The sequence below is a fragment of the Rhinolophus sinicus genome, linkage group LG02 (assembly GCF_036562045.2).
Source record: "Rhinolophus sinicus isolate RSC01 linkage group LG02, ASM3656204v1, whole genome shotgun sequence".
Lineage (NCBI taxonomy): Eukaryota > Metazoa > Chordata > Mammalia > Chiroptera > Rhinolophidae > Rhinolophus > Rhinolophus sinicus.
This window is the reverse complement of record NC_133752.1, coordinates 68861672-68885956: the sequence shown is the minus strand read 5'-3', so window position 1 is coordinate 68885956 and position 24285 is coordinate 68861672. Positions and strand designations below refer to the sequence as shown.

General features: G+C 39.3%; 1 protein-coding gene across 1 annotated transcript in view; it reads left to right on the top strand.

Moving 5' to 3' along the window:
- The first annotated feature begins 4378 nt into the window (after positions 1 to 4378).
- SPMAP2L (sperm microtubule associated protein 2 like) overlaps positions 4379 to 24285 on the top strand; it is a 43032-nt gene continuing 23125 nt past the window's right edge. The window contains exons 1-2 of the mRNA XM_019740090.2: positions 4379 to 4956; positions 16554 to 16584. Coding sequence (XP_019595649.2) covers positions 4515 to 4956; positions 16554 to 16584 — 473 coding nt within the window. The 5' untranslated portion in view covers positions 4379 to 4514. The remainder of the gene's footprint in view (positions 4957 to 16553; positions 16585 to 24285) is intronic.

Genomic DNA, 24285 nt, shown 5'->3' with positions numbered 1-24285 from the left:
GTGGTCGCCAGGGATTAGGGATACGGGAGGGATGAGCAGGTAGAGCACAGGATTTTTAGGGCAGTGAAAACACTCTGTAGATACTATAATGGTGGATACACGTCATTATACATTTGTCCAAACTCATAGAATGTACAACATCAACAGTGAATGATAATGTAAACTATGGATTTGGGGTGATAGTGATGTGTCATTGGACTATAGGTTCATCAATTCTAACAGATGCAACACTCTGGTGGGGGGAGGGTGCTAATGGGGGAGGCTGTGCATGTGTGGGAAGTACATGGGAAATCTCTGTATGTTCTGCTTAATTTTGCTGTGAACCTAAAACTTCTCTTTAAAAAGTCTATTAAAAAGACTAAGAAAACCATTAGTTGAAAAATAAAAGATTTGGAAAGAGGATTTGTTCTGCAAATTCTTCCTTTTTAAAATATGGAATCTGGTGAAAAATGAAAAACCAAATTTGGTGACGACAGTCCTTCCCAATGTTAGCATGTCACCTTCTCTATCAAACTTTGGGTTGAAATGGAACATAATTAAACTTAGGCATGCATGTGCAAAATGACAGTTGCCCTCTGAGAGATGAGATGTTCGAGTTAAGCGCCTTTAAGTTCACTAGCTTTCTCACAGTCAGAGCTGCAGGATATCACAATGGTATCATATCACAGCAGCCACTTGGGTGTCTAATGCCAGACCTTTCTTCTGGCCTATGGAGGTTGGATCACACAACGATTAAGGATTGTCAGAAACCCTGGATTCCAGCCTCTGCCCCAAGGATTACCACGTATTAGTCCCTGGACAAATTCCTTAACCATCTTGTGTCTTACTCAGTCATCACTTTGGAAAAGGACTAAATGAAGTGCAGACTATGTACAGCCCTGAATTCTGATTCTATGAGGTTAGCGCAAAAGTCATTGCAGTTTTTGCAATTATTTTTAACCTTTTAAACCGCAATTACTTTTGCACCAACCTAATATTCTGTTTTCTATGGGTGGTCGGGAGAAAGCATAAGCTCCTGGATGCCTATGTCAAGGATGATGCCAAAAGGTTTCAAATAGGAAATAATATCTGTGTTCTTCCTTGTTTTCTCACATTTTGATTTTAGATTCTGCATTTTGGCAATAAATGTTGTGGCTGGTATTTTTCCTTCAGTGAACAGCTATTGAGTGACACCTTGGTTGATGCCGGGGATGATTAAAACAGAGACTTGAGATGCCCTCAGGCTGTCAAGGGAGGTACATGTCCCAGGGGTTTCTGATGGAAATGGCATTCAGGCAAGACAGGGTGGAGTGTCCTCAAAGAGGCTATCTGGCTGGCAGTCTTCCCGACAGACCTCATGGGGTGGCATGCATTACCTTGCAGAACTTACCACAATCTGGAGTCTGTTGCCAGCCTTCCAGGCTCAGAAACTAAGAGTGAATCTTTTTCTTTCATTCATTTACTCAACATTTATTGAGCACCAACTAACGTGCCAGAAAATGTGTCAGAACACTTTCAGTTAAAAATGATGAAAATTCAAGTTAGATTTGTATTTGCCTAAAAGGGGGTGTAGGGGGGCCTCATCATACTGGGAAATCTGGGCATAGGTGGATTTAGGGGTTCAAAGATAACAAAGCTTTCTCTCCATCTCTTGGCCCTGCTAACCTCTACTTGGCTTCATTCTCAGATTCCCTGGGCAAGAGACTGCTGTCAACACTAAGCGTACAACATTCCTAGGTAGCTCATAATCACAGAATCACCTTTGAAAGCAACCATCCAGTAAATCTCACGGGCAGTGAGGGGGCGGGGCACTGATTGACTCTGTCAGGGTCACATGTTCATCCCTGAACCAATCACTGTGACCATTTTGATCAGATTGGGGATGGGGCAGGTTTAGCTCCCTCAAACCATAGGGAAGGAGCTCCCCACAGAAAGGAGGGGTTCGACTTTTAGAAGAAGAGGGAAGGGATGCTAGGTAGGAAAACAACAGAAATAATGACAGCTCTCCACAGTCATTCATGGTGCTTACCACTGGGCAAACACCCGCCACAGGACACGAAATATTGTTAAGGTGCTCACATTGTAGCTGGAGCAGCAAACACAAAAATTGAAAAGCAGATGAAATAATTACAAATTGTGCAGAAGCAAGGATCTGGGATAGAAAATAATGGCAGGAAGGTTTTTTTAAATTACTGTGGGTTGGAAAGTCCTCTCTGAGTGAATGATATTTAAGCTGAGCCCCAAAGGATAGAAAAGAGCCAATATGTGAAGAGGGGGAGAAGTAGGTTCCAGGTGTAGGAAGAAGCTGAAATGGGAAATTGCCTGACATGTTAGAGAGGAACAGGGAGGCTGGAATGTAGACAGCAAGGGCAGAGCAGCACACAGTAGACTGGAGAGAGAGGCAAGGACTAGATCATGCCCGGGGCACCTTATGATGCAAAGCTTGGCATTTATTCTGAACAGTTTGGAGTCATGATTGGAGGTCGGCCAAGTCAGAACACCAGTTGGAAAGGCATTGTAGAATCCAGAGAGGTAATGTTGGCCTGGGCTGGCCTGGTGACAGGAGATGGAAAGAAACGAATGGATTAAAGACATAGTTGAAGAATGAACTTGAGATGTTGATGCATTGGAGGTAGGGAATTGGGTGAGGGAAAGAGAGAATCAAGATTGATTCCCAAATTTCTCCTAGGAAAGACATAAATCAGATTAATGAGGTTGGTGTGTATAATCAGAAGGCCAATATATAACTGTGATGCGGACCAGAATTCATTCTATGTGATTCTAATCTCTCACGGTAAGCAGACTCCCTGGGAAACTGAGTCATGTCAGAGAGTTGCTTGGTGAGCATGGCTCTGTTGATGTACGGTGGCTTCAGGCCCCTCAGCCATCTCAAGAAGGCCTGAAGAACCAGCTGTAACATTTTCAGTCTGTTGGCCTTGGAACCTCTCCCCTCTGCAGTTTTGGATGGGCACAGATGCTAGGATATAAAAGTGTATATACAGAATGGATTTTCTTCTGTATATCCCTTGTGGGCTGAAGCTCCTCTTCCGATTGACATGTTCTTTGGATATTTGAAGGCATTTCATTTAGTGGTGGTCTAGTTTTACTGATTTAAGGGCCAGCCTGCTCTCCAAGGTGAATTTACACAACTCTTCCCCAACTATTTACATGTTCAGTTAAAACTCTTTGAGGATCGCTTTATTTCTCCTGTGCCCAAGTTTTTGGCTCCTCGAATTTTCAACCCAGTACTACGTATGTCTATATCAAAGTGCGTCTGAGGGAGCTGGTTTCTGATTCGCCTATGCCACTTTCTCCTAGTTCCATTTCAGGTAACATTCACAATCCGAAATGTTTCTCTTTTACCGTTTTGCACCTATGAGATGAGCATATCAAAGGAGTACCTTGTAATGTGCAAGAGGTGCTCTTGGATTTACCTTATACTTGGACAGATGACTTATTCTTTAACATTTCTAGTCCCTTCTTTTGAAAATAAACACATCACTGAAACTGTACCACTTCTACTCTCCTCTACCATACCGTCATGGCCATGAAAATTAGCTCAAAGCACTCCTCAGGGATTGAGCGAGGTTCCCGCCACTTTTTTATTAACCTCTTAGTATAATAATGATTAAAAAAAACAAACAAGAGGGGGGTTGCCAAAAACTGGGTTATAAAAATGCTGATATATTGTATTTAAAAGATATCACATTTAACAACTTAATGCTATCAATACACACACACATACACTAAAAAGGCACTACACAAAAAGCACTAATATTTGTGTTCACAATATAATTACAGAATTTATAAAAATAATGACTTATAACGCACTTCAGCAGACATTATGCCTTGTCATGAGACACAAGTTGTAGACGACTGTATTTTTCTTTTAATACTGTCAATGCTTTTTTTGTGACTGTGTGTAGAACTTCATGTGGAGATAAAGTAAAAAAATAAATAAAATTGAGAGTTCTCCCGAATGTTAAGATTGGACCAAATGTCATTCTGGTGTCGCCCTATTCCCTCATTCTTCTTGCTGTCTTAGTGACGGAGGGCCTTAAAATAGTCCATCTCGGCATCCCCTCGGAGTATGATTAGGGGATGAAAGCATATGGAGAGCCTGTGCCAGGGAACCTAACAGACCTAGCTCAGGTGTCTAAGTGGCACCGTAACTAGACTGGACGTTCGTGCATTCTCGCTCAAGGCCTCGGCTGCCTAAAACATGCGAAAGTACTCGCCCTTGACTCAGGCAACAGCTGGTTCCCCGTCTCCGCGGACATGCCTCTCTGGCTCCTCCTTCTCTGCGCACCTGTGAGTCCCTAGAGCGTCTCGTTGCCTTGGCAACCGGAGACTGTGCAGGGAGGGGGCTGGGGCGGGGCTAGTCCCGCCCGGGCTGTGTCCCGCGGGGCAGAGGGCGGGCTGGAGCCGGTGCGGGGGAACCTCCATCCCCCTCCCACCGCGCGGAAGGCCACTAGCTCCCTGGCGGCCCCCAGCGAGGGTCGGCACCGCGTGCAGCCTGGGTTTTCCGGGCACCCATGGAGAGCCAAGAGTTTTGGGGTTCACCCCTGCTGTCCGATTTTCACGACACGACAGAAAGATCCGCTTACCCCGAAGCCCTCCACAAGCCCTTGGTAGTCAGGATCTTCAACGTGCACAAGCCTGAGGAGGAGCCTGACGAAGCGGAAGAACAAGGCCAGCTTGACGAGGGCGAGGGAATCCCGGAGCTCCACGAAGCCTACGAGCCCTACGAACCCTCCGAGCCCCGCACTCATACGCCCCAGGAGCCCTTCGCACCCTACGAGCCCCAAGCACCCCGCGAGCCCCACAAGCTTCACGCGTCACGTGAGCCCCAGGTGCCCCATGCTCCCCACAAGGCCCGCAAGGCCCGCAAAGCCAAGCTGCTTCCCAACGCCGCGATCCTCTCCCCATCTCTGATGACCAGATTCCTGCCACGGATTCCTCTGTGTTCCCTGAGCGGTAGGTGTTGGGGCCCCTCCGAGGCACCGAGTAACCCCGCCCCACCTAAAACTGGGGACCTAATGTGAAGGTTTGTATGCAAGAGTTCACTTTGTTTTAAAGGATGGTAACTCCTGTGTCATTTACCTGCTGCCTTGCAGTCACCTGTCTTTGGACCTCAAGGGAGTCTGATGGGAAACTGAGATTCTAGTAATGAGAGAAACCGAATCTCTTCACTCTCTCCTCTCTCCACCCAGTGACCTCTCTATTCTTGACTATCCACTGTCACTTCTTTTTGAAGCCCTTCTTCATTCTTCTCTGCAGTGAGTCATTGCATTCCTCTGGGGTGCCACTTTGAACATCACCTCTATTACAGCACTTAAGATTTTGTATTTCATCATCTTTCTCCCAACTAAAGGGAAAGATCCTTGAAGGGGAGATATTTTAGTCAGTGTTTGGCACATGGTGGCACTCAAGAAATGCTAGCTATTGTTCAAGTTGTAGCAGCAAAACACTCATTGAGCAAGTATTCATTTACATTTATTAAGTGCTTCCTACATGCTCAGTCCTCACCAGGTTCACAGGGTAACAGGGCTGATGGGACTTGAGTATGAACATCCTTTGCTCTGACTGCCCCTGCTCACTTCTGACCCCTCATCGATGACCCCATCCCAAATAATTCTTTGTCCACATCGGCTTCCAACCCCTTGGCTGACCCTAATGTTCTCCTTGACTCCTCTTTATTAGACTCAATTCTATGGTCTATCATTTTAGTTGCTCACCTTCCACCACCCCATTGGCTCTTTGGCTAATCACCATACTTCCCCCAGCAAAACCGCAACCCTGATTAAATGGAACTACCCACCTTCCGCCTATACCTGAGCAGCTGACTCCTACTGTACAAAATCACACAATCATACTGACTGCTTTTATTTCTGTTTCACAACCACAAATCTCAGTTGGTCACTTGGCACTGCCTAGCAAGCCCACTTTATTCACCTAACTAGTTCCCCTATTTCTGAGAACAGACTAAATGCTTTCTTTACCTTCCTCCAAACTTCATACCTTTAATCCCCAAACAGTTGAAGATTTTTTGCCTCACACTTTACTGAGAAAATAGAAGCAATCAGTCAGGAACTTCCTTATTCTCTTACCACTAGTCTATTGCCTTATCAGAATCTGCATCCATAGATCCTGTCTTTTCTCATATTTCTGGGAAGAATGGTGCCTCTTTCTACGAAAAGCAAAATCCTCCACTTGTGCTTTGGATTCCACTCATCCAAAGGCTGAAGAACTTTGTTCCTGCAGTTATCCCTTCTCTCTCCTACAGCATCAATTTCTCCCTTTCTAATGAATCAGTCCCATGAGCATACACATACACTCTAGAATCTTCCATCTTGAAATAACCCTTGACCCTATGTCTTCTTCAGACCCCTTCTTCTCCCACCATCACCACTATTTTTCTGTTCTCCTTCACTGCAGAACTTATCAAAGAGTTGTCTATAATCACTAACTCCATTTTCTCATCTATCATTCTCTCCTCTCTCCTACTTAGGCTTCTTTCCCCTGCATTCCGTTGAAATTACTCTAGCTTAAGGCCTTTCTCTCCATCACCAACCCTGCCATTACGCATGGAGATTTCTGTATCCATATGGATGATCCTCTTAGCTTTTCAGTTCTTTGACTTCCTCACTTTGAATGATCTTGTCCACCCCGTCTTTGGCACCCACTATGCTAGCCTTTGATGATGTCAATTACTGTACCACTTCTAAAATCTCTATTTCAAGCACTCTAACCTCTAACCATGATCTATTTTTCCAGCTCACTCACTCCTCCTTGTACCCCCTGTATCAATTCTTCAGCCTCAAAGGGACCTCTAACTCACTGATGCTATTAACCTTTCACTATGTATCACTACCTTATGTCCTTCTGTATCTTCTCCCTCACTTTATAGTCCATGGTCCACCAATGGAATTACTCCCTTGCAAATATCCTTAATACCCTTGCCTCTCCCTCTATCTTTCTTGCCTAGTAAACCCACTTCTTGTCTGCACTTGAAAAACAGATGATAACAAGAGAAAAACAAACAACCATATCGACTGATTCTTAAATTCATAACCTTGAACTTCAAGTGGGTGCTCAGTACTGCTTAGCAATCATACTAAATTTCCTTAGTCAACTCATTTTCCAATATAGAAGCTACCGAACTACTTGCATCTCTCTCTCTCTCTCTCTCTCTCACTCTCTCTCTCTCTCTCTGATCTACATTTTCTCCTGTTAATAATGAACAAACTGTCCTTGCTCCTATTAAAGACCATTCTTTCTACCTGTATGTTGGATCTCATCCCATCTAACTTTAAGCTCTTTGCTCTTAAAATTAACCCTCTTTCTACTGCATCATTTTATTCTACTCTCTACTGATCATTCCCATCAGTACATGAACATGCAGCAATAACGTCTTTCTTAAACAAACAAACAAACAAACAAAATGTCCCTTAACTCCATGTACCCCTCCAGGTACTTCTCCTACTTCTCTGCTCCTTTTTGTAGAAAAATTCCTCAAAATAGTTGTCTATAAGTCATTATCCTCATATCCATTCTTTCCATTCTCTTGAGAACCCACTGAAGCTTTCATCTCCTCTGCTTAGCTGAAGTTGCTCTTGTTGAGGTCACAATGACCTCTATCTTGCCAAATTCAGTGGTTAATTCTTCACCCTCATCTTACTCATTTGACACACTCCTTTCCTGGAAGTCTTTCTTCACTTGACTATTGGGACATCATTGTCATCCTGCCTCATCAATTGTTCCTGACTCATTTTCCTTTTCTAGATCCTATTTCTCTTCTCAGCCTCTAGGTTGAAGTGAGTGATGTCTCAGTTCTCTCAGATTCTTTAGAACTTTCTTTGTTCCCTAGGTGATGTTCATCAGTTCCATGGCTTTACTTGTATGCTGGTAACTTCCCAAATTGTCTATAGCCTGAAGTTCTCCCTTAAGTTCCAGAGTTTTGTAACCAACTATCTATTAAATATCCCTACCTGGATATCTAGTAGGCATGTAAAATTTATGTGTCTTTAGGTGAACTCTTACTTCCACACCCAAATTTGTTCCACTCTTGTTGGTCCCCATTTCAGCAAATGTCACCACCATTCATTTATCCAGATGCTCAGGTCAAAATACTTGAAATCATTCTTGACACTTTTTTTTTTTTTTCTCACACCCTGCCTCCAAACCATTAGCAAACCCTAATTTTGAAATATATTACGACTATGGCTATTTCTTAACATCTAAACCATCATCTTTGTAAGCCACTATCATCCTTTGCTTGGTACACTTATAATAGCTTCCACTCTTGCCCCATTCCACACCCTGGCCCCCAGTTCATCATTCATATAGTCACAGGGATCCCTTAGCACATAAAGTATGTGCAACTGTCCTGCTCTCAACGCTCCAGAGGGGGTTCTCATCTCACATAGTTTGTAGTCTAAAGTCCTTGGCAGGCCTACAAGGCCCCCACGTGACCTGGCCCCTGCCTACCTCCCCAACATCATGGCCTACCTCTCTCCCTACCATCGCAGCTCTCCAGCCACGTGGGCTTCCATCAGCCTACCTCACAAGCATTTCACTTGCTTTTCCCTCTGCCAAGATACTCTTCCCTCAAGGTGTACAAGGTCACTCTGTCAAAAAGAACACTCTTTGGCCTGCTCATGTTCTTTAAAGCGCTCATCTGATTGACTGTATTACATATCTGTTTTTGAGTTTACTGTTTACATTAAGCTCTCAGAGGGCAGGACCTTTTTCTTCACTATTTCATCCTCAATGCTGCAAGCAGTGCCTGGAACAAGTCAGGACTTAGCAATTATTATTGAGTAAAAGATTTCTTCATTCAGCCTCTATGTCACCAAATCCAGTGGTTCCTTCTCTACCTGAGGGTTGTAAAGATTAAATGCATTACTATCTGTAAACCATTTAGAACAGATAGTGATATGTGATAAGCGCTCAGTAGATATTAGCCATTATTATATTAGTGTTAGTATCACTGTCTTATGTGACCTCTTGGCAGCATTTGATACAATGGACCTTCTTGAAACACATACCTACTTTCTCTTAGCCGCTATGACACCACATGCTCCCAGTTTATCACCTACCTGACTGGCTGCTGCTTCCTCACCTCACTTGCTGAGTCCTCCCTGTTCTCCTGAATTCTGAAGAGCTGAATCCTGACCCTTTTTCTTTTCTTTTTACACTTTTCTCCCCGAAGGTGGTCATATCTATACTCATGGCTTTAAATAGCACCTCTGTGCCGCTGCCTCCTAAACTTCTATATTCTAGCTCTACTCTTGCTTCTGAGTCCTACACTCACATTCTCAACTGCCTACGGGACATCTCCATCTGGAGGTACCACAGGCCTCTCAAATATAATCTATTTTGAGATAGAAGTCTTGATTTTTCTTCCATTCTTATTGCTTCCTCAGTCTTCCAAGTGGATACTTGCAGAAAATAGCATCCAGTTACTTAAGCTAAAAAAAAATTCTGCTATTTCTCCCTGATTCCTCTTTCTTCACCCTCAAATCCAATGCATCCAATACAAGTTCTGTGCTTTTCTTTCCAGAACATTTCCCGAATGTATTCATTTCCCTGGTTAACAACCTCACCCCAATTAGGGTCGTGTCTCATTACGACCGCTTACGACCTGCATTTCTACATGAGCTTCCTGAGTGGTGTCCCTGCTTCTACTCTCGTCCCCGGCAAGCTCTTTGCTATTGCAGCCAGACTGGTTATTTTAACAACTGAATCAGATCACATCTTTCCCCCACTGGATAGTCCTTCCTATGGCTAGCCACTGCGGTCAGGATAAACCTAACCTTTTTGCAGGGGTCTCTAGAGCTCTCTGACTTCACTTTTCACTACTCGCCCTTCTGCTCACGTGGCCCCACCCATAACTGGCTTCTTTTCTGTTCCTCTAAAAAGCCAGTCCCATACTTCCCCTGCTTCAGAATCTGCATGGGTGGTTTCCTCTTTCTAGATGCATTTTGTTTTCCCAGGATCAGCTCATGGTTAATTTCTGAGGTCATATTTTTAAAAGGTGGGAAAGCCTACCATTTGGAGGGTCTTCTCGGTCATGCTGTCCCCCTGAATCAGCTTGATGATGAGACGCTCTCTCAAAAGTTTTCAGACTCTGTTTTAGAAAACACCACTTGAAAGCTTCCTATCGTCCCAATTTTGTTTCCTAGATTTTCCTTGTTAAAAATTCCAAACACTCTAGCCTTTATGTTAATTGCCTTAGTAAAGCTCAAATAAACATCAATTGCATTTATATAATATTTACATAAAACAGTGTGAACATGAAACAATATTTAGTCATCATGTCACCAGGCCTCTGCTCACTCAATAAAGATTCCTTCACCCAACAAACATTTTCTGAGCATCTACTAAGGCACTCTTCTGTGTCCTCTGGGGGTGTAAAGATGACTGAGACATGGCAGTTTGGTTGGGTGCAAGTTTTAAACATTTATATTATAGCATACGTCCCATCATTCTATCACCTTACCAATGTATTATCCATCACCTCTTCATCACTGTCACTGTTAGATTTTGTTGAGCACTTACTATGTTCAGGGTTTAGACCCTGAGCTGTAGGTGAGGAAGACATAGATCTCATCCTGCAAGGGCTGTCAGTGTGGTTGGGGAGGCTGAACACTTCCATATCAATAACACATCCACTGCATATGAAGGAAAGTGGACTGGGGTACCTGACAGGACATTTACTTCATTTTTCTGAGTTAAATGGGAATACCAACCTTTTTTTTTTTTTAAAGGGAACAAAGGCTAAGAAAAAAATATATATACCCAAAGTACTTGTTAAAGCTACTTACCTAAAATAGGCTGAAATAGAGCCTAAATATTTAATCTCAACTATATAGAGTCCAGAGTACTTAATCTGGATTTATAAGGAATTAGGAAAGTGGTGTAAAAGAAATAGGATCTCAGGCAAGTTTGGGAGTAGGGAGGGAAATCATATTGAGTGAAATTTTTTAAAAGTTAAAAACTTTTTGTAATTTGTAAGATATTCACATGATTAAAAAAATCAAAACAATATTAAAAGACTACAAGGAAATGTCTCACTTCGCACCCTGTCCCCTCTCTTGCCTTTTACGGGAAACCGCTTTTATTAGTTTCTATGTATCTTTATATAAATACAAGCAACTATTGTACAAGCTTATGTGTGATCCCACTTTCTTACTCTAAGTGTAGTAGCAGACACTATACTGTTCTTCACTCTTTCCATTTGACAGTGTATCTTTCTATATAAACATATACCGAGTTCCCTTCATTTTAAAAACAACAGCTGCCTCATGTTCCATTATATAATTGTCCCACTCCGGATTTAATACCTCTTGTTTGTTTCCAGGATGTTGCTATAACAAGCAATGCCATAGTAGGTAAACCTATACATCATGTCGCTTAGTACACGTGCTGGTATCTCCGTAGAACAAATTTCCAGAAGTGGGATTACCAGAGGGTAAATGCATTCATAACTTAGAGTTAGCAAAACTGCCCTCCATGGGAGTTAATTTTGTATGCTCACCAGCAACTGAAGTTTCTAATTCTTTGTAGCCTCACCATTGGAGTGTGTGGTCAAACTTTTGGCTTTTTGAAAATCTAATACCTGACATACTACTAGTTTTTCACCTAAGTTTTAATTTACATTTATCTTATCATATAGGGGATATTAAGCATCTTTTTCGATATACATTTTTTCATGCCCTTCGCCTGTTTTCCTTTTGACTTGCTAGGTTTTTTTCTTATCCACAGGTGACATATTTTTCCAGTTGGTTAGTGGTCTCTTTGTTTTTGCTTATCTTTTTGTTGTTGTTTTACTATAAAAACATTTTATAGTAAAATGTATCAATCATTTCTTTTATGGCTTCTTATTGAATCAGAATTAGAAAGGCCTTTTTCTACTTCCAGGTTATGAAGGATTTCACCCACGTGTGTTCTTTCATGATATTTTTTTCAATATTTAAATCTTGGATCTATTTGGAATTTATCCTGTTGTATGGTGTGAGTCATCAATCCACCTTTCTTAGTGGCTACCCAGTTACCAGTGCCATCTTCATACAGATGAAATCGGATGAAAATAAAAATGAAAAATAGATTTGAAATTAGAAAAAAAAAAAAGGCACAAAGGTGCATACTCAGGGGTGTAACAGGAGGCACAGCTTAATAGTTAGCTTGAGGATGTGGTATTTTTGAGGTTTAGTTTGTTGTTTAACCAGATGGAAGGGCTTGCCCTTTCCTGCCTCTGACTTCTCACCCACATGCAAAACCCTTCCCCAAACTCTACCATCTCTTGCCCGTGTGACCCTGAACTCAGGCTGTGGAGAGCGCAGTGCCAGGTAGCTATGTCTAGGAGAGGAGCGAGCGAGAATAAATAGTATAATAGTATCCGATCACACAGCGGAATACGTCCTATCGAAGACCATCCTAATTTTTGTTTACATAGTCATACCCAATATAGAACTGGGCTGCTTTACAACCAGCCTTCCAAACAATGATGCACCTAAAACAATGCATTTTACTTCAAAAAGCCTCGAAAAGGAACGCAGGTCTTACTGAAGTGTCTTCAAGGAAATTATACCGTCTAACACAGAGTAAACCCTGCTAACAACGTTCTTCGGGCACTTTCCTTCCCCAGGCCCAGACACCCTGACAGTTACTCCCCGCAAATACCTTTCCTATTTCAAGTCCCGGCTTGCTTCTCTTTTACCCTCTCCTCCTGTGCCCCCTAGATCTGTTCTGAGAGGTGCTCCCTGCCTTTTTCTGGTAGGTCAGCGGTACCCCATTCGGTACAACCCAGGACTGGAGGCTCCTTAGGAGGCAGGGCAGAGGGCCAGGTGGAAAAGAGTTAGTTATACTTTGATATTCCTATCATGTTACAAAATGCTTTATTTCTTTCTTTAAATACAAAGAAAGTATTTTTATTTGTATAACAAAGACTAAGCAATGATGACATAATAAAGTCAACGGAGTTGATGTCAAAACACAACTAGGTTTGAAAAGCTGTAGGTAAAATGCTTTAATTTCCACTTGCAACGGAACTCCCAGTGTGGGAGAGCCTTAGCACCATCGGGGTCCAGCAGCTTTCCCATCATGCTGTCTCCCAGCAGATGGCAGCCTTCTCCATCCTTGAAGCACAGGTCCCCGTCATCCCATTTGTTAGCTGGAGACGAGGCAAAATGAGCAATGTGGTGATGTACTATAGAATAAAATACAAACACGTAAAGGGCATGATAGAGCCATGTGTTTGGATTATCTCTTAGAGGGAGATGCTATTCATCATTTTGCTCAAAATCCTTTAGGGGCTTCTTCCTGTTATTTATTTTACTAAATACTTAAGTTTCCCTAATTGTCTCAAAATGTGGTTTTTACAGTTGGTTTATTTGAATTAGGCATCAAACAAGGGCCACACATTGCATTTCAGAGTTATGTCTCTTCTGTTATTCTTCATCACTCACCTTTATCTTCTCTTCCATTTTAAAACACCATCTGTTTGTTAGAAAAATTGGGTAAAATATCCCATATTCTGAATTTGATTTGTTTTTCATGATGTCTTTAAGTTGTTCTTCTAGCTCCTCTATTTCTTGCAAACTATATAGATTAAAAGAAGTCTTGCTTAGATTCAGAGTAAATCGTTTAGTACAAGAATTTTTCATAGGTGGTGTGTGCATTTCTTCTTACATCACGATTCGAGGCACATGTTGTCTGGCTCTCCCATTTGCAGTGGTTCTAAGATTGATGAGTGGGTTCAGGTTAGGTCAGCTTGATCCCTCTATTATAAAGTTCCCCATCCAACTTTTGTCACGTGATTTTAGCAGGCAGACTCATTCATTGCAGAGATTCCATTATTTCATTAGGGGTAAGCTAGGGCCTCTTTTGAACCTATGTTTGATGCTGTCACTGGAAATTATGTTACAAGCCATCAGAACCCATTCATGTAATATAACAGTAAGTACTTGTTTAAAAAATTTCACGCTGTATGTGTACTTTTATCTTCACAATACAGTCATTTTTTTGTTTGTTTTGTATTTCTTTTTTGCGTTTTGAAATGATGTTCAAAGCTTGTTTACAGCAACATCCAAAATTTGGGCTTATACGATCATATCCCCCATAATTACTAAACCTGTTATAATTTTTTTCACCTCTCCCCTCTACTTAAATACTAATTTTTGTAGGGAGAGCTCTATAATTATTTTATTCTAGCATTTTAAAAATTTGTTTCAAGCTAATATGTTTTCCTTGACTAGTTCTTTGTTGGGAAAATCAAGTAATTGAGAAAATGCCTCATAAGATGAGTTCTTGTAAGAACTTGTACAGAAGGTAACCTCCTTTTTTCTGAGGAATAATTTTTGGGGAAAATTTTGTCTTATATTCAGTCATTTGTGGTACTTTACTGGAAACTTTCTTACTATTTTTTAAATTTAACTTGGTTTTATGAGATATATATCAAGAGTAAAGTTTGAAAAAGGAAAAAAAGTAAGTAAATAGGATTCTCTTCACCCTTCCATTATCAAGTCTGATAATGTATTTTATGCCTGTATAACACCACTGAGACTTCACAAGAAATTTCTTTCAGATTTCAATATTAGGGAAAGTTGGTGATTTTTGCTTTCAATAATAAAATGCTCAGCTACAACTGTACTGGGCTTTATTATACATTTTTCTTTGTTTCACTTTATTTTTCTTTCCCTCCTCCCTCCACTATTTTTCTACTTCTGTCTTTGAATTTTTCATCTTCGAACAGATAATACCCTATTGTAGTGTATGTGTTTATGTAAGCAAACAAATATTTTTTTAGAAATGGTGGGAGGGTATAAATACATAAATAAACCAATGAAAATACATATGAGTACGTGTTTACAATTAAGTTCTCATTTCACTAACTTTCATAGTTGGAACCCTTAGTAAATGCTTCCTTAACAATTGCTTAAACTTAACAGTTACATAAACAAATGTTTTCTTCTTCACAAAAATTTAAGCAGAATCTTAATTCTTGAATTTCTAGGATTAATAATAGCTAGCATGTATTGTGTATGTCCTATGTTTGGGGCACTATGCAGAGTGCTTTCCATGTATTGTCTTATTTAACTTTCACACAACAACCTTTTGAGGTAAGACCATGAGAAAACTAAGGCACAGAATACTCAGTAAACTTGCCCACGATCAGAGGTTACAGCCAGGATTTGGTTCCACGTGGTCTGATTCCATCCTTGTTGCCCATAGGAAAAACCTGATAGCTGTTTCCTACACTCGATTGAAGCCATTGATACACTGAAGTTGTAACTACTAATTGTAATGCAATCATTCATATACTATTTGCATCTACTATATGCAAGGTGCTTTGCAGATATATCACTATCTTTACAAACACCTACCTACCTGAGAAGGGGAAACTGAGTCACAGAAAAGTTAAGTAATTTGCCCAAGATTGTACAACTAAGTAACGAAACTGGGGTTCGAGCCATGTTTGTCTGATGCCAGAGCACAGCCATCTTTCCTTTACCCAAAGCACTCCAGAGGGTAGAAAATATTTCAAAACTCTCAGATGTGATTAAAAACTCCTGAGAAGAAATTGTCAGGAACAATCTGTCATTATGAGGCCTGTTATAATAGGCATTTGGATAAGTTGGCCTGTATGATCTCCTACATTTTCCCAAATTAAAAAAAAAACTCCTTCTAAACATAATTTTTAATTTGCTTAACCATTTCTTCTGTTTGAGACCTTTCAGATGTACCCAGTTTTCCACTGTTAAAGATGAACATTTTTGTGCATAAATCTTCCAACACTGGAATTATTTCTTTAGGATACATTTTTAGAAGTAGAATTTTATTAAGGAATATAAGCATTGCTGTCTTATATTGCCAAACTATTTTTCATAAAGTGTACTAATTTAAATTTTCACCCACAGTACATAAGAGTACTCATCTCATCTTATTCTTCCAGCATCATTTTTTTTTACAAAAAATGTGTTGCTCATTTGATAGTTTACAAAATATCTCATTTTTATTTGCATCATTTTGATTATAAGCAAGTTTGAACTTTTTCTTATATTTATGAGCCTTTTATATGTATTCGTATTTGAACTCGTATTTGAACTTTGTCCATTTAACTTTTGATACCCACCTTAGTGTTTTTCTTATTCATCTATACTTTTACACTCTTCAAATATTAAGACTATTAAACCTTTATCATATTTGTTGCCAAATATTTTTCCAAATTTTTATTTCCTCTTCAAGTTTTAACTTTTGACACACAGAAGTTTGAAGTTTTAAATACTTTAATCTATTTATATTTTTCCTCTATATCTTTTGTCACCTTTAACTCATTGATTAAGTAGATATTCTCTTATTTTTGCTCTAATTCAATTAAAAATATATTTAACTCCTCAGTTTACCTGTGGTTTATTTTGGTACATGGTGTGACATATTTGATTTAATTTGGTCATTTCCCTAAATAGTTATTTTTCCTAGCTCCTTTCTCCATTGATTTGTGATGCTACCTTTATCATATCTTTGAATCTTACAGAATTTAATTTTTGCTTTTACTTTTCTTTTTGCAGGTCCTGGTCCCTGTGACTTTGTAAGGAATTGGTAAGACTATAGGTATAGTACTACTTTACGTATAACTATAAGTAGTTATAGGTAAACTTTAACTAGTGGGCCAACCTCTCTGGATGGGGCGGACTCAATCTGGGGCATATGAAATGACAGCCTATCTTGGGGGTTTTGAGAAGAATCCGGTGCTTTCCCTTTGTCATAAGGCCCTTTTCTAATGACAACTCCTGTGGGGAAAGGAAAGAAGTGAGAGAAAGTGATTAAGAAGTGAGAAGGGGAGGAAGATTGAGATGTAGGAGAACTCTCCTTATATTCACTCAGTGTTTTACTTGTTTGCCTAGGTGTTACATACTAGGACTGAACCTTGGGATTCTGCATTGACAATCTCCTGTCATAGATTTTTGTGAATCTCCAGGTCGATGTATCCCAATCCCCCTTGCCTCTAATTCAAGCTAATGAAATTTCAAAAAAGTTCCCTCTCTATATAAAAGAAGTGTGTGTGTGTGTGTGTGTGTGTGTGTGTGTGTACATACAATATACAAAATAATGCCTTCTGAAAATAGATATTTACTCTTGGTTTGGCTAAGATATAGTTAGAAGAGGTAACAGAATAGAATCATTAAAGAGAAATACCAAGGACTCATATTATTTGTTCATATAGATGACAAATAATACCAGGTTTTATTAGTATCCATTCTTTTAATAAGTGGGTTAAAACCATTCATATTTATTGTTATTATTTAAAGTTTATATTTATTATTATTTAGACTTATTTTGCATTTCCTGTGTATTGTGCTTTCTAGTTTGTTTGTTTTTTCCCTTTCTTCTTTCAGGTAGTATATATTGCTACTTTATTTTTATGTAATGCTTTGCAGTTAAATTTTTTTTTTCCTCACAAGAATCCTGAGAAGTCGATAGTGCAGATATAATGAAATTGATTTTACTGAGAGAAAGTAATATTCACTGTCTGAAGGCTGTATGGTAGCTGAGTAGATGACCTGGTAGAATTAACATTTTACTGAGTATTACTGAGTGTCCACTTAAAATACGGCATTACTTCAAATAAATGTATGCTGAGTGAGCAAACTCTCCTGTGGCTAAATAGACAGTGAAATAGTTTAATCCTAGTAAGCTTCATACTTAAAAAAAAAAGAAAGACTGCGAGGAGTCTTTGTTGTTGTTGTTGTTGTAGTTGTTATACTACTTCTTGCTTTTGTTTGGTTGTTAATTTGGTTTGATTCTATGAGGAAATGGTGCCCTATTATCTATCCCTGTCCCCATACTCTAAAAAATTCTTGTCAAACAAATGTTCTGGGCCTGATTGTTAAGAAAGAAAATATTTTTTGAATAAGCAAAATAGTTAAATGTAAAAGAATGTTTGGCTGAAAGAGTTATTTGAATTACCCCATCAGTTCAGACCTGAAATCATTTCCATAATTGTTGCCTTGCAAATGTATATTTATTGCTCTGCACCCAAGATAAAGATTTCAAAAACTCTCTTAGCTATAGGCAAACTATAGGAGACTAATTATCAATGAAAACATAGGACAGCAATGTAATCCTCATTTTTTAAATTCTACCTTCAAGAGTTAAATCCTTCAACCACATTCTTTTGTATTTGCACAGGATCATGACTAGACATTGTGAGGTAATGCAACACCCAAGAGAGAAGGGAAACCTGTGTAAGATAAAGAGATGTAGGTTGGAGATGTAGCTATGGTGACATAATGCACAATAAGTGAATGAAAAGGAAAGGTGTTAGAGCTCCACACAGAATTAGCAAATGTTAATTAGATTATTTCCAATTGAAATAACAACCGAATTTAAGTACCTATAGGAATAAACTAGGAAACTTTCAATGGTCTAATATAAAATCATACATTAAAAAACATTATTTAGCTAGTGAAGAAAAGGTCATGAGGGAATCCTTGGCTTGGAGGTGATGATGGAAACCACAGTCTAACTTACTAGAAAGGATTAATATATAAGATGTTTTGTCTACACTATGGCTTTCTTTCTCCTCCACCTAGCCACCCTCCCTGGAAAGTTGGCTCAGGCTCTCAGCAGGGTTCATGCAGTACTTGCGTGGTAAAGCCATTCTTCTATTGAACAGGATGCAGATTTTTTTTCTCTCTGGCAATGGACAGTATCTTTATTGTTTCTAGAGATTAACAGTCATTGCTTGGGGTTGCATCCTATCCGTCACATAGCAGATCCCAAATGTTTCACAACCAAAGGATGTTTTGGTTATCTATACCCACTACCACAATCTCAGGTTTTGAAAGATTTTGTTGTTGTTGTTCACAAAACAATGACATTTGTTCATTTGTTTTATAATCAAGGACACATACAGCTATTACTCTGTCTCCTGTCAGCATGAAGTAACATGGCGATGATATACTTCAGAAACAAATTTGGTATCTTGGGTAGCCTTACAGCTTGACTGTGGGTGGTCTAGGATTTCATTTGACTTTTTGAAATAGTCTAAAGGTTGTGGCCTCCTATTATTATCTTCATAGATCCCTTAAGAATTTGGAAACTTTAGGCTGGGAACTCTTCAATTAAGCAGCAGAGTCCTCAGGGACAAAAATGCAGATAGATTAGTTGCAACTGGAAAGGGGGCAGTTAGAAGAGTCCAGATGATGTAAGGGGGAAAGGGTATGGAGGTGAAGTACCATTCTTCCTGTCTTCAAACCTGTATTTTATCTAGCAACTTCCTTGAGCAGTAAAACAACTTAAACAATATTAAATGTATCGCTTTATCTGGTTTACTAATAGTTCCATGATTTTCCCTTATATGACACTTAAACTAAGTTTATATTTTAAACAAATAGCAGTTCAACTCAATTAGTATTTACTGAACATTTACTACATACAAGCTATTATACTAGGTGCTGCACGTGAGAAAGGAAAAAGGAGGTAACATTATTGAGTACCTACTCCAAGGTTAGAATGTGCTAGGCACACAACCCTTTGAAGTGGATGCAGTTATTTTCATTTATAGATGAAGATATGCACACTGGCCTCCTGTTAATTTTTCAAACATATAGGTATACTTCTTTACACTTGCTATTTCTGTTGGAATGGGGTGATATGTCCCTGGAAATTTTGTATATGTACTCATTGTTCAAATATAAATTGACCACTAATGCTTTTTTTGACCACTTTGTTTAAAATTGCCACCCTTTCCCTAACACATATTCCTTGTACCCTTTACTTGCTGTATTTTTCTTTATAGCTCTTATTACCATCTAATATACTCTGTATTTATTTCATTTCATTTATTGTCTTCCTTTTTAAAATATTTTTTATTTTTCAATTATAGTTGACATACATTATATTAGTTTCGTGTGTACAACAGTGATTTGGACAGTTATATAACTTACGAAGTGATCACCCCAATAAATCTAGTGCCCAGCTGTCACTATACATGGTTATTACAATATTATTGACTATGTCCTCTATGCTTTACTTTACATCCCTATGATGATTTTGTAACTACCAATTTGTGCTTCTTAATCCCTTCCCCTTTCACCCATCCTCCCAAACTCTCATATGGCAACCATCGTCTCTGTATCTATGAATTTGCTTATTTTTTTATTCATGTCTTTTAGATTCCACATATAAGTGAAATCACATGGTATTCAAAAAGACATAGGCATCTATATGTTCATTGCAGCATTATTTACAATAGCCAAGATATGGAAGCAACCTAAGTGTCCATCAGTAGATAAATGGATAAAGAAGTGGTACTATGTACAATGGAACATTACTCAGCCATAAGAAATTTTTTTAAAAATGAAATCTTGCCATCTGCAACAACATAGATGGACCTAGAGGGTATTATGTTGTGTGAAATAACTCAGCAGAGATAGACAAACACCATATGATTCCATTTATTGTCTTTCTGTCCTGACATGAGGGCAAGGATTTTTGTCTAGTTATTCACCAGTGTACTCTCAGCCTTAGAACACTACTTGGTACATAGTAAGTGCTCAATAAATATTTACTGAACAAATGACCTAAAGCTCAGATAATTAAATAACTTTATCAGGGATAAAAAAATAGCAGTTCATTTTAAAATAATAAATCCATTCTTTCTCCCTTTCTCTCTCTCTCTCTCTCCCCCTCTCTCATTCCTGTATCTAAACATTAGTACAAATAAATGTTTTAAAACAGAAAATAAAAAAAACACCCTAGAATCTCCAATGTTAGTACTGGAGTAATAATCTCTTAGATGAGAATCATTGTTGGATCAAGTGTTCCATGTTCCCTAGATTGATTGTTACCCCCACCACAGTGACCCCAGGGGAGCTGCTCCCCCCTTAAACACTGTGGCCTGGTTGTGTGCACAGAATCCTTACTTGCATTACTCCCCTAGGACAGCTAAGGCAAGGTGTTAAGGGGCAACGAAGTCATTCCTGAAGGCTGAGGGGCAATGCGAATGAAATAAACAGAAACTAACATGGAAATAGATCATCTGATGGAAGAATTTGAGCTTGATCTTCAGGGTGGATGACTCAGTTTTGAGACTGTGCAATCCTGGGGGTTCCTGTTATTCACCCCTTTTCTCTTCCCACTTTCTGAAGTGAGCTTCATGATGCATCAATAACTATTTAATTAGGAAGGCCATGTCTTCACATAAGAGTTTACATGTGCTGTGTCAGGTCTGAATCTTACCTGACACCAGGGCCAGGGCTTAGTCTAACATAAAAAGTGTAGACCCCAAATCGGTAACCACAATATTGTCACAGGGACATGAAAGACAATTTGGGGAATATAATCAACAATGTTGTAAAGATTTTGTAGGGTATCTGATGGGCACTTGTCTTATTAGGGAGACCACTTCATGGATGGTGTAGATTCCTGATCACTGCAGTGTACACCTGAAGCTGAACAATACTGAATGTCAACTATAATTATATATATATATATGCACATACATACATACATACATACATACATACATATTATGGTCACACAAGGTGGAGTACAGCATAGGGAATAGAGTCAATGGAATTGTAACAGCTACATAGGATGTCAGAGGGGTAGTAGATGGGGGAAGGAGGGTTATCACTTTGTGAGGCATGTAAATGTCTAACTATTACATTGTTTTGTACACCTGAAACTAATGTAAAAAATAAAAAAGAGTGTAGACCCTATTAAAGAGCTCAGATACAAAGGAAGAAAGAATTTACATTGGGGTAAAGACAGGCTATTTAATAAATGGTACTGGGAAAATTGGACAGACACATGCAAAAAAATGAAACTGGACCACCTCCTTACACCATATACAAGAATAAAGTCAAAATGGATTAAAGACTTAAATGTAAGAAACTTAAATTTTATGAAGCCATAAAACTCCTAGAAGAAAATACAGGAAGTAAACTTACAGACCTTACCCTTAGTAATATTTTTACTGATATATCCCCTCAGGCAAGGGAAGCAACAGAGATCATAAACAAATGGGACTACATCAAACTACAAAGTTTTTTCACAGCAAAGGAAACCATCAACAAAACAAAATGCTATCCTACTAAATGGGAGAAGATGTTTGCCAATGATACAGCTGATAAAAGGTGGTTACTATCCAAAATTTATAAAAATCTCATGCAACTCAACACCAAAAAACAAAACAAAACAAAACAAAACAACCCAATTAAAAAATGGACAGAGTACATGAAGGGACATCTCTCCAAAGAGGAGATACAGGTGGCCAATATACATATGAAAAGATGCTCCACGTCACTGATCATCAGAGAAATGCAAATAAAAACCACAATGACATACCACCTCACACCTGTCAGAATGACCATCATCAATAAATCAACAACGAAGTGTTGGCGAAGATGTGGAGAAAAGGGAACCCTCATGCACTGTTGGTGGGATTGCAAATTGGTGCGGCCACTATGAAAAACAGTATGGAGGTTCCTCAAAAAATTAAAAATAGAAATACCTTATGACTCAGCAATTCCACTCCTGGGTGTTTATCCAAAGAAATTGAAAACACTAATTCGAAAAAATATATGCATCCCTATGTTTATTGCAGCACTATTCACCAAAATATGGAAACAAATGAAATGCCCATCAATAGACAATTGGGTAAAGAAATTGTGGTACATTTATACAATGGAGTATTACTCTGCCATAAAAAAAGAATGAAATCTTATCATTTGCAACAATGTGGATGGACCTAGAGAATATTACACTAAGTGAAATAAGTCAGATGGAGAAAGACAAATACTGTATGATCTCACTTATATGTGGAATCTAAAGACCAGAATAAATGGCAAACAAAACAGAAACAGACTCAGCGATACAGAGAACAAACTGATGATTGCTAAATGGGAAGGGGTTGGGGGATGGAGGAAAAGGTGAAGGGATTAGAAAGTACAAATTGGCAGTCACAAAATAATCATGGGGATGTGAAATAGAGTGTGGGGAATATAATCAATCATGTTGTAATGACTATGTAGGATGCCAGATGGGCACTGGACTTGTCGGGGAGATCACCTCATAGATTATGCAGAAGCCTGACCACTGCACTGTACACCTGAAGCTGATGTAGAATAATACTGAATGTCAGCTATAATTAAATGTATGTGTATGGTCACGGGGTGTAAAGTACAGCATAGGGAATATAGTCAATGGTATAGTAACAGTTATATACAATGTCAAAGGGGTAGTAGACTGGGAGGGGGGTTATCACTCTGTGAGGGGTGTAAATGTCTAATCAGTTGTTTTGTACACCTGAAACTAATAAAAGGAAACTTAAAAAAAGAAAAAGAGTTCAGGTAAGTATGAGACAGAATACTTTTCCTGGTCACCTCCCTTTTTGTTCATAGAAGCACTTTCTTGGAGTAATTCTCCTGGCCTCTTGCCTTATTCCTTAATTAGACTCCCCAGGGGTTGGAAGCGACATCTGTTTGATGGAATTGGGAGAAAGAACTGACCCCTTCTGATCCCTCTCTCTTTGGGACCTGTCTGTCTACAGTGATTGATCTTTGTGATCTGCTTTCTGTCACATAGCAAACAGCCTCTACAGGGGGAGGCTTGCAGCTGGGGGGAAAGTTCAATTCAGGCATGTCAGGGATCCACACTGTTCTCTTCAATATAGTTTTATCAATAATAGAGAAAGTATTTTTATTCTATTCGTCTAACTCCTGTGCCTATTTTTCAATTAGTTCTTAATTGTGGTGGGCAAAAAAGGGTTGCTATTTATTGGGTCCCTTAAACTTTAAGCAAGTACATAAATAATTATAATATGAACTACAGTAATATAGGTGGTGTATTAGTCTGCATAGGATAGGCAACGGTACAGTAACAAACTACACAACTCTCAAAGACTTAATGGTATAAAAGTCTATTTCTCCCTCATGTCACAGTCCAGTGTGAGTTGGCTGGCACCCCTCTATCTTGTAGCTATGCCATCTAGAATATGTGGCTTCCAGGGTCACTGCAACAGGGAAAGAGAGAAATAGAGGTGACACACCAGCTCCTAAGTGCATTGCCCTGGAGGTGATACCCGACACTTCTGCTGCAGTTAGACATAACTAGGCACATGGCTCCAGACAACTGCAAGTGAGCCTGGGAAATGTAGAGAAACTCATGGATGTTTGGGGAACATGAACAGTCTTTTCTATAGGTGGATTCAGAACAATCAGGAAAGGTCCAAGGGAGCAGAGTAGGGAAGAAACGGGGGGTGAGAAGGACCAGAAGTATATTTTGCCTATTTCA